This window comes from Maylandia zebra, unplaced genomic scaffold, assembly GCF_041146795.1.
Source record: "Maylandia zebra isolate NMK-2024a unplaced genomic scaffold, Mzebra_GT3a scaffold20, whole genome shotgun sequence".
NCBI lineage: Eukaryota > Metazoa > Chordata > Actinopteri > Cichliformes > Cichlidae > Maylandia > Maylandia zebra.
In genome coordinates, this window is record NW_027490050.1 from 102,394 (window position 1) to 117,814 (window position 15,421).

Genomic DNA, 15,421 nt, shown 5'->3' on the forward strand with positions numbered 1-15,421 from the left:
GCCCGATGAGGAGCGAGACGAGGAAGCCGACGAAGCCGCCTCCCCCTCAGTCTTTTCTCTCTTCAGAGAGCTTGACCTCTGAGGGCCGCCATGGCTCTGACTCTTCAGAGGAACCGTCACCTGCTGTGTGGGAGGGATGTGGCCGTGCACAGATGCCGGCCTCTCGCCGCCTTTCCGCCGCTCCAACTTGGCTCTGAGTGTGGAGTACGAGTCAGCATGGGCGGGGTTGTGGGTGAAGGACTGAGAGCGCTTCTTGCGTGGGTTGTCATCAAAGAACTCAATGATGAAAGCTTGCTGAGTGAGGTGCTCGGGGGGCGCCTGTTTGGGAAATTCGGTGGGTGACAGAGCTTTAGGAGGACTCTGGGACAGGGGCCTCTCAGGGGCTACGGGTGAGGCAGAGGCCGGTCTGGGTGGAGCATACTGCAGTGGTTGGTGTAGCTGACTATGGATGGACTGGCCTGATTGGATGACCTGCTGCGACGCCTGGGACAGCTCTGATTGCATAGAGTGCTCAGTGCGGACCGAGTGGTGGGATTTACCCCTTCCTTTGAGAACTGGGTCCTCTGAGTCACTCTGGGTCCCATCCTCATGGTGGTGACCTAAAGACAGGAATAAAGATGTCAGTGAGTACTAGCTTTTGAACTTTGAAGCTCAATGGTCACAAGTGTATGACTGAAGCTTTGATAGCCTCAAACAAAGACAGAAGTTTAGTGGGGTCAGTAAAATCAGAGAAATATCAGAAGATTCAGGGACCGTGTGTCAATAAATTGTTAACAATGAAGTGCTGGACAGGTTTTATCACCAGCAGGAAGCATAATCCCCGATTACCTGTGAATGACAAACAGGTAACACAGGTATGGTCCGGAACACAGGTGCAACTCTGACCTTTCAGGGTCTTGATGTTCATGGCGAGGTCACTCTTGGTGCTGTAAACGTCTTCAGACGGTGGGCGTCTCTTCATCATGCTTACATCACTGTGGACCAGCCAGTCAGCCACCTTGCTCTCTGCTGACATCACCTCTGCAGGTGTGGCCATGATGGCTGTCTTGGTGGGTGTAGCCTGCAGCTTCCTCTGGCGAGTGGAGAACTTGGTGATGTGGTCTTTAATCTTGATCTTCCCAGGCATGCAATCATCAAACTCAATGGTAAAGGAGGCATGGCTCTGAACGACAGGCGGAGTCGGAGTGGGAAGTGAGGGTGGGGCCGGGGGCGTGTCAGTGTCCTTGGTGGGGATCTCATGGAGCTCCGCGCCTGAGGACTTAGGGTGCTGGAAGTCCTTGGTGGGGATCTCAAAGTAGCTCGGCTCACGGTGGTACGAAGGGAAGGCGGACTTTGGCTGACAGTCTGACAGCGATGCAGAAAATTCTGGATCTGCAGAGGGAGCGTCTTTCTGAACATCTGACAGAGGCAAAGAGATGACATCTCACCAACATCATCAATAACGCACCATCAGCTCAATTTAGCTTTATTTATACAGCACCAGTTTACTGCACTCCTCCACTTTATTAAGGTGTGCGTACCTGAATGTGGCTCATCGCTGGTTTGGACTTTACTCCCATAATCCTCCTCTCCCCACCAGGAAGGCTGGCCATACAAAGGAGTGGGCCGACACACCGGCGCCTCTGTCACAGAAACGTGTGATAGGTGAAATTGCCGACCAATCAAAGTGTCCCGAGGAGCGTGAACAAACGACTTTCTGGTTTGTTACTAAAACATTTTCCTGAACGAGCAGATTTATAGTAAAAAATACATCAGAACAAACAGCAACACATCATCTGCGTACAGGAACACACAGCGGCCAGACACCTGATCCAGTACTTTTTAACCCTGCACCAGGCTTTCTGGTGCAGGGTTTTGTGTTACATTATGTTTTGTACAGTGCAGTATATTTTTGACCCTGTGTGATGTCAAAATTTTGTGTTATTGCTTGTATTACGCCCAGTATTGTTAGGAGTACATTTGATACACAGTATATTTACTGCCAGTACTGTTGCTGTATTATTGTTACCCTGTGCGAGGCTCTTGGTACTCTGCGCTTTCTCGCCTCTCGCCCGCTCATCCACGTCACTCTTCTTCCCCTCTGAAGGCTTTAGGCTCATCTGCAGCTGACTGCTGTACTTCTCATGCTGAAACAGAAGAACGAGGCAAACGTACTCAAGGTACTGCAAATTGCATGTACTCACGGTACTGCATGTGCTCACGGTACTGTACATGCTGTGTGTAGTCATGAGAAATTCATGACGCTCTGAGTAGTTTTGGAAATGCAAACTAAATGCAGTTAAACAAGGAAATTAAATAACACCCTCTATGCAGTAATTTGTACAATAGAAAACACACACCCACAAACACCAACCTTTAGGGCCTCCTCTGGGACTTTGTGTTGACTTTTCTCCAGAACGTAGACGTGAGAATGTGAACAACAGCTCAGAAAAATATTAAAATTATCACACACACACACACACACACACACACACACACACACACAGAAACACACAGGCGCGCACAGACACGCACACAAACAGTGCGTGTGTGCGTCTGAAGGATATCGTATCCGAAGCGGATGATGTCGGACAGTTTGAGGGTGATGTAGGTCTGATCAGGAATCCGAAGGTCGTTTACAAATGTCTGCAGGAAACAAACAAACAAACGTCCAGGTGAAAGTTTCTGATTATGATGCTGAAGTCCACTCTGAAGGTTTTCACTCTTTTGTGATTTTACAGTTCTTGCCTGTTTAAATTAAAGTGGAATTAAATTTTTTTAAGTTAATAAAAAAAAAAAAAAATCTTTGTACTGTAACCTGTGACTTTAGGCATCACCACCCCCCACCTGTGTTTGCTGCTGATTGGTGGATACCTATGATAATGTACTGATATGTTGTGTATGGCTCACCCCATTGAGGCTGCCCAGGTCCTTCACCAGGTGTTCATCAGTGGTCGGGTTGTAGTTGATGACAGCGTGCTGTTTGTCCACACTGCGAGACTGAGACACACACACATACAACTCTTTTTGCTTACTTTCACTGCGACTCAAACAAGACACCATTACAACTTCCTTTTTCAGACCAACCTAGAGGGAGGCAATTTCTACTAACCCGAACACCTGCACAGGTCAGCCTCACCTGAAGCATCAGCTCGCAGTCCTCTCGGCCCACAAAAATCATCTCTCGGGGGAGGCGGTGTCGAGTCCCCGAACTGCTTACCAGGAACCATGATGTCACACTCATCTTCACAGGCCTGCTGAGAAACCCCAGAGCATCCTGGGAAATGAAGACAGAGGCAGGTGATACAGGTGGGTTTGTGCGGGCCTGTTGTGCCACCGTGACAGATTTTAAATATTTAATCAGACAAAATGAGTCATTTCAGACGATCCTGCTCTTACTGATTTGTGTGTGTTTGAATCCTGACAGCTGAGGCACCTGCAGGTGTGTAGTCAGGTCCAAAAGGACCTGCAGGTTGTCCACACCAGCCTGAGTCTGAGGTTCAAACACCTTCAACTTTCAATTAAGCACTGAATGAACTCCTACAGACATTTTTATTCACAGTGCTCTGATTACAGAGGTTCGGCACAGAAACGGGGTCATGCAGTCAAATATGTGATATTTATTAAAAACACAGAGCATGAGCAAATCAACTGTTCATTTCATCTTTAGAGTTAAAAGTTGAACTAAAGCACTGACCAGCAGAAAATAAAACACGAGCGCTTTATAAAACTTCTAATTTGAAATAACGGCTCAGAGATGATTCTGTTTCCTGGGAAGGGGTTAAAGATATTTCCTATTTCTAACAGGAAATATCCAACTGTCAAATGACCACATGATCTCACACACACACTCGCACAGGTGAGAGTCACTGACATTAAAACTTCAGTTTTAGTGTTTTTCTGCACATATACTGCAGTATCATCAGTACTGTCAATACTTTTGTGTGAACCACACGAACAGATGAAGTGAGAGTTTGGAGTTTGAGCACTGGGTTTTGTATGCAGGAGCTCTTGCAGACACAGCTGAAGGATAGATGAAGCTCCTCTGCAGCACAGACAGCAGTGCCACAGACGCTCTGTCCAATCAGAGGCTGACACACGGGCACACATGGAGTAGATCAGCTCCTCCATCAGTCACTGAGACTTCACATCCACTCTGGAGCTCACTCTGTGAAGCTCTGCCCTTCTCAGGAGGTCAGAGGTGATTGGACGGCTCACTCCAAAGGGTTCCATAGGTAAAAAGTCTGGGGAAGGGAGGGGGGATCTTCCTGTTTTTCATCACGGCATAGAACCAGTGAAGAAAACTGCTCATGATGTGGACAAGTGTGGACAACACACACTCAGATGCACATACACACAGACAACCACAGACACTGAGCTGATGCTGGAGGAGAGGAGCGGCTCTTCAGCAGCATCTCTCCAGGCCTCAGCGCCTCTCGGCGGCTGCTGCCCAGAGCTGCTCCTCCTGTCCGGTTCCGACAGATGTGTGTGTGTGCACGTGTGTGTGTGTGCACGTGTGTGTGTGTGAGTGTGTGTGTGTGCGTGCACGTGTGTGTGTGAGTGCGTGCGTGTGTACATGTGTGTGTGTGTGCACGTGTGTGCGCGTGCGTACATGTGTGTGCGTTTGTGCGTGTGTGTGTGTGTGTGTGTGTGTGTGCGTGGGGTTCCAGTAAGTGCACTTGCTTTTCTGTGGGGCAGAACAATTCAGATAGATTTAATACATTACAATTCGAGTTCCATGATAGATCAATAGACGGTGTCCCTCCCTGCCTAGGGTAACAAGCTACTGAAAATCCAGATTAATTTGTTTACACCAGTTCACCAATATGTTTTGGGCTGTTTCTGGTGTCCAGTGGATATTATCCCCCACAGTATTAAACTGATCACCCGGGAGTGGGTTCAGTACCTGAAATCGTTTAATCGCAAAGTTGTTGATGCTGGTTAGATTCTGTTGCTGTTCTTTTGGAAGCAGAGGTGAGAAATTAATTAAGGGAAAGAATACGTCGGCATTTGGAAAAACAGATTGTGCCCTTTTGTAGAGCATTCTTAATTGTTTGTTGGAAGTTTTATCTGCATCTTGGTCCCTGTTATTGATTCCGATGGATAAAACTACTAATTTGACATCTGGATGGATTGGTGTCTTTTCCAGAATCTGGAGAAAATGGTAAAATGAAACCCCTGGGTAACTATCAATTTGTATATTATCACTATTGTAAGCTGGTACACGATTTAGGTTGGAGTCCCCTAAGAACCAAACTGGTCGAGTCGCACGAAATACCCAATCTATGATTTTTCTGCCCTTGCGGGCTTTATGATACGTCGGGTGACACTGGTTAATGCTTTCGACCTGTTGATCCTCCGTGACTGCCTGTCTCTCTTGTCTGTTTTCTGTTGTTACAGGAGCGAAGCCCTGGGAGGAGCCAAGTTTGGTTGGAGGAGCGGCCAGGTGGTCATTTTTGTGGTCAGATGGGGTCTTCATGCCTTTGTGTTTAGTCACACTGTGGTTTACAGACCCCCCCATCATCATGTTGGAGTTGTTTACCACCAAGTTCGTTCGGCCGCTCACACTCCTTTCACCAATGGAGTTCAAGTCCATGCTTTGTGCTCTCCCAGGGGGCGTCCCTGCGTCATTAGCTGAGGCCCTGGCAGCAGAAGAAAAGGTTTTGCTGGTCGTTTGAGACCCCTTGCTGCAGGTTTGTATCTCTGGGCTGTTCTGTAACACCGAGACATTAGAGTATACAATTTTAGACAGATGAAGTGAATGGGACTTAGTTGTGATCACATTTTTCTGTGGATCGGATCTAATTTGTATCTCACTTCTATTTGCTCTATTTGTAGATTTTTCCCAATTTGTTGTGGATTGGAACAAATCCTCATCAGTCTGAGGGGCCACAGGCCTAACCTCAAGTCCCCCAGGTCTCTCCCCCTCCCCTAAAATTAACTCTGGATGTGAAGTCGAGAGGGGACAAAAAGGCTCGTGAGGAGGACGCGATGGCGCAGGAGGCCTTTCATCTGTTGGTTTTGGATCAAGAGTAAACTCAGTGGACCGCTGGTTGCTATCAGGGAGAACAGGGGAGATAACCCGGTTTGGCAAAGTACTCCCGGTGATATTAAATTGTGGTAGTGGTACATGGTCATCTAATAAGGGAGTCGATTGTGAATCCCGGGCGGTGGGGTTCCTCATGATCTGAACCTCAGGATACAGGGAGGTTTGGTTTAGTCTATTGACTTGGCTCAGAGGTGGGAATTCCTCCTCATTCTCTAGGTCTAGTTCCTCCGGTGTTTCCTCTTCCACAGAATCTACAAGCGGCGAGGAAACAGAGATGTCTGAGCCCTCCAATTGATCGATCAATAAGGATCTGGTAGCTCCCAGAGTGTCTGCAGCTAATCTAGCTTTATAGCGTTTTATCATCCAATTTGCTGCCACCTGAAAAGCTGTGTCGTCCCATATTGTATATTGATATTCTAACACGATTTTAGCGTAATGTTGCTGCAGTATGGAGAGGCTATTCTGTAGCCATGTCTGCGTGTTCAGGTTTACTGCCTCCCTGAGTTCCTCCGTGGGGGAGGAAGGTCTAATGAATGCCGTGAGTTTTATTATCTGTCTAGCCATTCCCTTAGGGGGAGTTTGAGTCAAAATAGCTTTTTGGGAGAGGGGAGGAAAAGGGGAGGGGAGAGAGGGAGGAGGAGAGACAAATACCCCTGTTCCTATTATAATGGACCCCTGGTTGAGGTTAGGTAAGATGCTTTTCAAGTTGGTCTATCTAGACCTTATAACTGTGCATCATGGAGTAGGGAATTAAAAATCAAAAGGGGAAAGAGGATTTTTATCCCTAATTTACCTCTGGTTGAGGTTAGGATTCTGTGTCCCGATCAGGGTTTGTTCCCTTTAGGTGACTAGAGGAGGAGAGAGGAGAGGTATACACCACTTATCTGATATTAAGATGCCTGGTTAAGGTTAGGGCTAAGTGTATTTGCCATAGAATATTTCCTGGTATACATCTTTGAGTATTGGTGCTAGTTTGTCTATAAACATTTTATATAGTTCAATAGGGAAACCATCAGGTCCCGGTGCCTTATTACTTTGCATTGATTTAATTACTTCGACAATTTCACTAATGGTTATCTCTCTATCAATTTCTGTTCTGTCATTTACCGATATTTGTGGAATCGGTAATCTATCAAGCGTTTCAGCAATCTTTTTTTCATCAACCGGATCTGAGGTATAAAGATTGGAATAGAACATTTTAAACTGGTCATTAATGGTTTTCGGATCAGACGTCTTTTCTCCAGAGGTTTTACAGATTTCAGAAATCGTGTTAGCTGATATGGATTGCTTAATTTGATGTGCCAAAAGTTTTCCGGCTCTTTCCCCATGTTCATAGAACTTTTGCCTTGATTTGAAAAATAAACGTTCTGTTTGCTGAATGGACCGAATTTTGTATTCTGAATTTAGTAATAATTTTCTCTTATAGAGGTCTGGTGTTGGATTTTCTGCATATAAGCAGTCAATCTCTTTTATACTGTTGGCTAGGTTGTTCATTTGTTGTAAGTATTTCTTTTTTTGAAATGATACATATGAAATTATCTGGCCTCTAAGATAGGCCTTTAATGCCTCCCATACAACAGTCATTTTCATCCCTTGGGTTTGATTTGTCTCTAAGAAAAACTGTATTTGCTCAGAGACCTTTTTTTTTTTAAATGAGTCTTTAGTTAGGAGTAAAGGATCAAGTCGCCAGGCCGGTTTTTGACTTAAGCGTTCATAAAAATTTACATCTAATTGTACTGGACTGTGGTCTGAGATAACAATAGAGTTGTATTGGCAATCTAAAACCTTGGGAAGAATTCTACTATCTACAACAAAAAAAAAATCGATCCGTGAGTATGACCGGTGCACTGGTGAGAAAAATGAGAATTGTTTAGATGTAGGATTTTTGTCCCTCCAGGGGTCAAAAAAAGCATAAGATTGCATAAAGGATTTAAGAACATTACCCGCTTTTGAAATTTTGCTATCAGGTTTTGGGTTTGATCTGTCAAGTTGAGGATTAAGTACGCAGTTAAAGTCACCACCCAGTATCAAATGGGACTCTGTTAAATCTGGCAGGTGTTTTAAAAAGGTACAATAAAAATTTGGGTCGTCCCAGTTTGGTCCATATACATTAGCAAGAATGACTTGTTTCCCATACAACCTGCCCTGTATAATAATATATCTCCCTCTGGTATCCGCCACAGTTGATAGTGGAATAAATGGAATCCCCTTCCTAATTAGAATAGCCACACCCCGTGATCTATCCTCAAATTTTGAGCTAAATATTTGGCTTACCCATGTTTTTTTTAGTTTAATTTGTTCACTTGATCGGAGGTGTGTTTCCTGCAGATATACAACATCGGATCTCAATGATTTTAAATGAGTAAAAACCCTTGTGCGTTTAACCGGATTATTTATACCTTTAACATTCCATGTTATAAAACGAAGAGGCAGATGACTTTGCGAGCTTGCCATTCAGGTACCAAAATGCAGGTGCAGAAAAAATATGTCCCAACCTCTGGAACCCCCCCCCCCCCCCCAAAAGAAAGAGGGGGAGAAGGAAAAAAAAAAAAAGGGAAAAAAATAAATAAATAAAACGAGCCTCAAAACCCCATGCTGATCTACTATTATCCCTGAGATCGCAACCCTCCAGGCTAGGATAGCACAGTGACTAAACTTACTGTTAACCCTCAAACAGCCCCTCAACTGGGCAAATATATAACATTTAATAACTAAACAAAACTCCAAAACTTATATTTTCCACTTTCCCCGTGTTTATTCTAATCAAATGCCCCAGAATAACAGCAATATCTCGAACATATCAAAAATCGGAACGAAGAAGGAAGGCAGAGTATTCATAATCAATTAAATCAAAAATCATTCTACCTTCCGGCCTTTTATGACTATGGCCCAATTATTTACTTGACATCTCCCCAGCACCGACGTATAACTATGTCCCTTGAGTTCAAGCAATCACACATGTGGAGTCCAACTTATCTTTTCTCACACGGCTGTACCTCTCACGGCCGTCGTAAGTCTTTTTTGATAAAGTCTATTGCAGCCGCTGGGTCGGTGAAACGATTGTCCTGTCCCGTCGGTGAAGTGATGCGGAGAACAGCTGGAAACAAAAGTCCAAACTTAACGCCAGCCTCGGAGCAAACGTTTAGCCTCCATAAAAGCAGCTCGTTTCTTTGCCACCATTGCTGTAAAATCAGGAAAAATGCTTATCTTCATGTCCTGCAGCAGCAACGGCTGCGACTTGGCGGCCCTTCGGAACACCTCTTCCTTGTCTTGGTAATAGTGAAACTTCACCACGATTGCCCTGGGGGAGTTTCCCTGTTGACCCAAGCTTCGATGAGCGCGGTCCAGCATCGGAGTAAAGTCGAGGCCCAGTATGTCTTTCAGCATTGTAGCAATAGCTGCCGTAGGTTTCCCGGTGTTTTCAAAGCCCTCCTTCACCCCTACAATGCGTGCATTGCACCGGCGTTGTCGCCCCTCGATGTCGTCCAACTTGCTGGTCAACTTAGCAACGTCCGATTTCAGCTTGCTAACCTCGTTTTCCAACTCCACTGTCCGGTCTGAAGAAGTATTCAAGTCAAGTCAACTTTATTTGTCAATTCTGCCACATGTACAGGACATACAGAGAATAGAAATTTCGTTACTCTCAAACCCTAGTGATTAAAAAATGCAAATAAAATAATTAAAAAGTAAAAATTTTAATAAATACAATACAATTTTACGTATAACAAAAAAAAAGCTATACAATATACAACATTCAAAGCAAACTCAACACTTTCCAAACGGGTCTCTTGCTTCTCCAGATCTTCTTTGATTGTGTCTATTTTATCATTTAAATCTTTCGTGCTTGAATCGATACGGTCCAATATCCTCTTTTCAGAGCTAGCAATAGCTCTCATAATCTCACTCATGTCATGGGGTGGTGCCTCCGGTCTGTCCTCAGCATGGTCCGAGGCTTTTGCGGCCTGCTCTTTCCCCGATCTAGTTTTGCTCATATTTCGTACACCGTAGCCTTGAAGATGTAAAAAGTGCCTCAGAGCAGCACACGGGCGTGTTATCGTACTGTTGTTAAAAGTTCGTTAGTTTTGGAGCAATGGAATTATGAAAAAAGTTAGTCCATTGAGGAGCCCTGTACAACACGTCTTCACATGGCTACCAGACACGCCCCCCGTCATTTTGTTATTATTCAATTCAGAACTGCCCAGACCAGACACAGTGACGTTTCACCAGAATCCCTTTGATCTCTGATCTTCTTTATGACATCAGCACCCGAAAACCTATAAATAGGGGAGAGGTTCTCACTCTTGTCAGTCTTTCAAAGAGAGTGGAAGAATTCACTAGGCAGGAAAACACTTAAACTACTCGAAACTTCCGTTTCTGACACAGTTGACCGTCTTTTTAAAAAATCTTTTAGTTAGTACAGAGATTTAGCATCAACTTCAATTTGAAATATGAGTCTGTCAAATCCTGTTGTATGCAACATGAGAGCCGAGAACGAAAAACTTCAACAGCAAATCAAAGAGCTGAAAAATGAGAATAAAACTCTCAAACAACAAAACTCTACCATACGTGACCTTAAAGTCGAGAACGCCGACCTTAAGGAGCAAAAAAGAGAGCTCATAAATGAGAACAAGATTCTCCAAAAAAACATTGAAGTTCTCTTCAAACGAAGTGGGTTCTCTAAAAACAAGAGGAAAAGAGACCTGCAACTAGAGAATGAAACAATTCACTTCAAAATTCAAGAGCTGGAATATTGTAACCAAATTCTAAAGGATTTAAACAGCTCCAAAACCAAAGAGATCCAGCAACAGAAAGAGGTGATGCAGGAAATGGAGGCAGAAATCAGAGAGTTGCAAAGCAGCAAGACAGGCTTGGTTATAAAAGTGGGAGACATGGAAAAGGACAACCCGTCTTTAAGAGAGGAAAATGATGTGACGGTAAAACGCATGTGTGAGCTGAAAAGGGACTTTGAAAAGGAAAAAGATGACATGCAACAGGAAATACAGGCTGTTAAAACTGAGCTCCATCAGGCAAACACAGCCTTTAAAGAGTTACAAGAGAGTGAAGAAAGAAAAAGGATCATGAATGAGGAAAACAAAACAACGGACAGTGAACAGCTCAGACAGACCCTGGAACTCCAATTCTTTGCACATGAAATTGACATATTGAGGCATAACGAACTTCTTGAACAGGACCTCCAGGAGCTTTCCAAAAGGAGTGGTGATTCTCAAAAAGAACTGAAACCACACGATGAGGGTGTGAAAGGAGAATCACGGATCTCCAAAGCCACTGAGAAAGACTCCCAACATGATTTTAACGTGACCAACAGAGAAAAGGAGTTTTTGTACCATCAATTTGAGGCAGTGAAAAGAGAGCTCCTAATTGAGAACAAAATTCTCCAAAGAAACGCTGAAGTTCTCTTCAAACGACGTGGGTTCTCTAAAAACAAGAGGAAAAGAGACCTGCAACAGAAAGAGGTGATGCAGGAAATGGAGGCAGAAATCGGAGAGATGCAAAGCAGCAAGACAGGCTCGGTTATAAAAGTGGGAGACATGGAAAAGGACAACCAACATGATTTTAACAAGACCAACAGAGAAAAGGAGTTGTTGTGCCATGAATGTGAGGCACTGAAAAGAGAGCTTGTCAAGAAAAATCTGTGTAATGTACAGGAAGCCTTGAAAACAAGACATGGCGTTGGGAGTCTGAGCTTGGGTTTGCAAAGTTTCACAGGAAGCACATAACAATCTGATAAACAACTACGATGTCCAAGTTGACATACTCAAACAACAAAATAAGGCCTTAGAAAATACGGTTAGCGACCTTACCAAAAAGATGTGGAATGGACGGGAAGCGATGAGACAAATGGAAAAGAACTTTCAAGAACAAAGGAAGCTACTCGAAAATCTCCGAGGAGAATTCGAGGAAATTTAGCACAACTAGGACTTTGGCCCTCCCTATTAAACCTGGTTAACGCAGGTTCAATAGGGCTATAACTCAGACAATGGAAGTTCATTTGATTTAATTGGCCTAAAATGAGTGACTGCACCCAGACACTCAGTAGCAAAAGAATTACAGAGATTCAAGAGAGAAAACTGTTTCTGCATAGACTCCTATAGTACTGCAAGTCGTGTCATCGCTTGGTGTCCTGCATAGAGTGCAGGTTTAAGGTATCTACGTATCTTTCAGAATTAGAAGCTATGCTGCGTCAGGGGTTATAACAGCTGTGCCCCCCCCCCAACCGGTCGAGGCAGATGGCCGCCCCTCACTGAGCCTGGTTCTGCCGAAAGTTTCTTCCTGTTAAAAGGGAGTTTTTCTTTCCCACCGTCACCAATGGCCTTGATGACTGATAACCTTCACAGACACTGTCATCAAGGGTTTGCTCACAGGGGATCATCTGATTGTTGGGGGGTTTTCTCTCTTATATTGTATGGTCTTTACCTTACAATATAAACAGCCAAGAAGCGGCTATTTTTGCCATCCGGTGCTTTAGAAATACATCTTAGCTGAACTGAACTCCATAACATCTGGACCGAAATGCCTACACACAACGGTAGGCATTTCAATCAAGAGCTCTGTCCAAAACGTTCAGTGACAAGCATCAGCACCAGGATTGTTTTTTTAGCTCACCAACAGTTCATGTTCCATACCCAGTTTTTATTGTGACTGCAACTTTGTAAGACTGGGTTGGGAGATGTTCTTGTGGTGAGCTTTTATTCACATAATTGGTTTCTTTAATAGTGAAATAAAATATATTTGTATAACTGGAAACAGCGTTCTCATGTGTGATTATCACATTGTATTCTTTAAACCAGGTAACAGAATATATAATATATATAATTTACTCATAGTAATATTAATATCTAATGTGACTGAGTTTCCTCATCTCTACTTATGTGCCGATGTGTTCACTGAGGCCATTGTATGGTCCATTTTGGCTGCATTTCCATGTTTTAAACATGAAATTTGCTTATTTAAAGGGTGTCTCATGTACCTCTTATGCAGAAATATGTGTTGCCTAGCTGGACAAATGTAGCACAGGTCTACTATTATTGGCCTAATGTATTTTACCAATCATTTCAGCATCCAGATAATCTCTTTCATACTCCCTTAGATGAATTTAGCCTGGTTGTCATGAAATAGGCATTTGAAACAATAACTACCAGTATCTTCGAATGTGTGTGATTTCACTAATCCTACACATTCTTTGCAAGACAACTGGGTGCTTTTATGTAAAAAATGATCTGAGAACACTGAGGCTAATGAAGTAACAAGAGAAACATAGTAAGTAGTCTTTCAGTTTGCATGATCAATTTGGATTATTGTTCATTTTCATTTACCATGTCAACATGTTTTAGAGCAACGTTTTCTGATTTTGAGCTCTTTTAGGTGTAAGTCATCGTCAGTGATTACCCTAAGCCCAAAGCAACACCAAACATGGGCAACCAAAATGCATCATTTTGTTAGCATGTAATTGTTCTCCCAATTCTTAGAAATCAGGAAACAACAAAAATAACAATTTTAACTTACAGACATGAAACACTCCCCCACCCTGGAAAAAAGTCCATTTTGCCTTTTACAAAAATATAAGGTTAGTGTAATGTTAGATTTTGCATTAATACCTATGACTGAGACCTCAAAGGTAATTCCTCGACTGCTTCAGTAACAGCCTGGTTGATTTTAACAAGTTAAGTAAATTTGCGGTCAATTTAGACTCAATTCAAAATCTCCTACTTGGGACGAACACTAAATGTAAATAGCTGACTTTCTAAATAAACCTATCCATCTTTGCAAGGTCCATTTTTGCTTTCACTAAATTCCAAATGTTTAGCCATAATTAGCTTAGCTGTCCTACTCTTGTTACTGCTCTTTCCTACTGCTGTTACAATCAAATGAACATCTCTGCAAAGATAAATTAGCTGAGACCTTAGGTTGATGGTAGTTACTAGCAAACACACAAACTTACATACACTATATAGTACAGTTCTATGATACATCACCAAATAGAACAATTTGTGGCAATGCAGACAAGCAGAGAAACATGCACAACATTGCTTCAGTCTCATAGCTACATGCAGCACAGTCAGTCCACCAAATCATCAAGCACTTAAAGTACCATTACTCATTAAAGACAGAAGGAAAATCACACTGCAACTCGATACACCTGGACAAGAAGCAAACTGGTAAGAGGGCTGATTTTACATTGACAGTTTACATTCAGGACTACGCTGCTATTGCTTTTCTTTGTTGTAACTTTTAAACTTTTTAAAATTTCTCTTCCCATTCAAATGAATGGCAAAATCTTCAAATCTCTTCAAACCTACCCTACTCTGAAACTTAACTACTTCAGAGTATGCAATAAGGTTGATTGTGTTCATCTGGACGTTGTGTTTTCAGTGGGAGAAACGCTACGTCATTCATCCAAGTGACTTCTTCACTTTTAGTCTCATTCACATTGCATTTTTGCTCGCAAATAATTTTCTAGTTCATGTTAGTATGTTATGTTTACAATGTCCACTGCCTTTTTTAAGCAAGCTACTGGAAAGCACACAAAATATTCATGAATTGTATGTAAAATTATTTTGTGAAAAATAATTATTGTTTTTTCCATCTCCCTTCACTCTTTGGCTCACCTTGTTCTTCCTGATCTTGTACAATCTCTTTGTCCTCTCCCTCTGATTTGAATTGATTAGGTAAATTAATAGTGAATTTAGACAAAATTAAACATCTGCTACTCTAACAGCCATCTTTCTATACACACACATCCCTCTTTACAATTTAGTCACAACAAAAAGTTACTTTGACGAGATTTAAGCATTAAAAGCTCGCTGGTCAGTCATCTCCATGTGTTCTGTCCTTGGTCTTTCTCCCATTGCTCATCTTCTTAGCTTGGCCTGGATTTACTGAAGGGCTCCTAAATGTGGATTCCATTTATGTAAAATCATACTAACTCTTCACCACAATTATATATTTTAACTGTAGGCAACACTAACTGACTGTCAGAGAGCCTGACAGATGCTTACGGCACATCAGTTGACCAATCTAGTATTTGCCAAAGCTTCACAATGACATGTTTTTGTTTTTTTTGGTTTGTTTGTATAAAAGTCAACCCGACACACTGTTATGTTGATCACTCTGGACGAGTGTTTGTTGAAGCACCACACATATGGCTTTCATGGTTTGCCAACCTGTTCACCAACTCTCCGGTTGGTCTTCTGCACATGCTCCTGCTCTCCAGGCGGCAAATGCTGCTCCTCTAGGCCGAAAAAAGTGCATCTTCCCGGGGTACGATCACCGGGGACTCCTTTTTCCAGCACACACGTGACAACAAATACGTCATTTCCTGTTGACTAAAAAAAAAAAAAAAAAAAAAAAAAAAAGCACCCTCTCACGGTCCTA

At 42.9% G+C, this 15,421-nt stretch overlaps 1 protein-coding gene across 1 annotated transcript in view; it reads right to left on the reverse strand.

Moving 5' to 3' along the window:
- The window catches only part of LOC143416140 (centrosomal protein of 170 kDa protein B-like), an 18,165-nt gene extending 2,811 nt beyond the window's left edge, over nucleotides 1-15,354 (reverse strand). Inside the window, exons 1-9 of the mRNA XM_076881545.1 lie at nucleotides 15,211-15,354; nucleotides 3,119-3,256; nucleotides 2,890-2,979; nucleotides 2,545-2,625; nucleotides 2,354-2,410; nucleotides 2,009-2,126; nucleotides 1,521-1,622; nucleotides 886-1,398; nucleotides 3-599 (exon numbers count right to left, since the gene is read on the reverse strand). Of these exons, the coding sequence (XP_076737660.1) occupies nucleotides 3-599; nucleotides 886-1,398; nucleotides 1,521-1,622; nucleotides 2,009-2,126; nucleotides 2,354-2,410; nucleotides 2,545-2,625; nucleotides 2,890-2,979; nucleotides 3,119-3,223 (1,663 nt within the window). The 5' untranslated portion in view covers nucleotides 3,224-3,256; nucleotides 15,211-15,354. The remainder of the gene's footprint in view (nucleotides 1-2; nucleotides 600-885; nucleotides 1,399-1,520; nucleotides 1,623-2,008; nucleotides 2,127-2,353; nucleotides 2,411-2,544; nucleotides 2,626-2,889; nucleotides 2,980-3,118; nucleotides 3,257-15,210) is intronic.
- Between the last annotated feature and the right edge of the window lie 67 nt (nucleotides 15,355-15,421).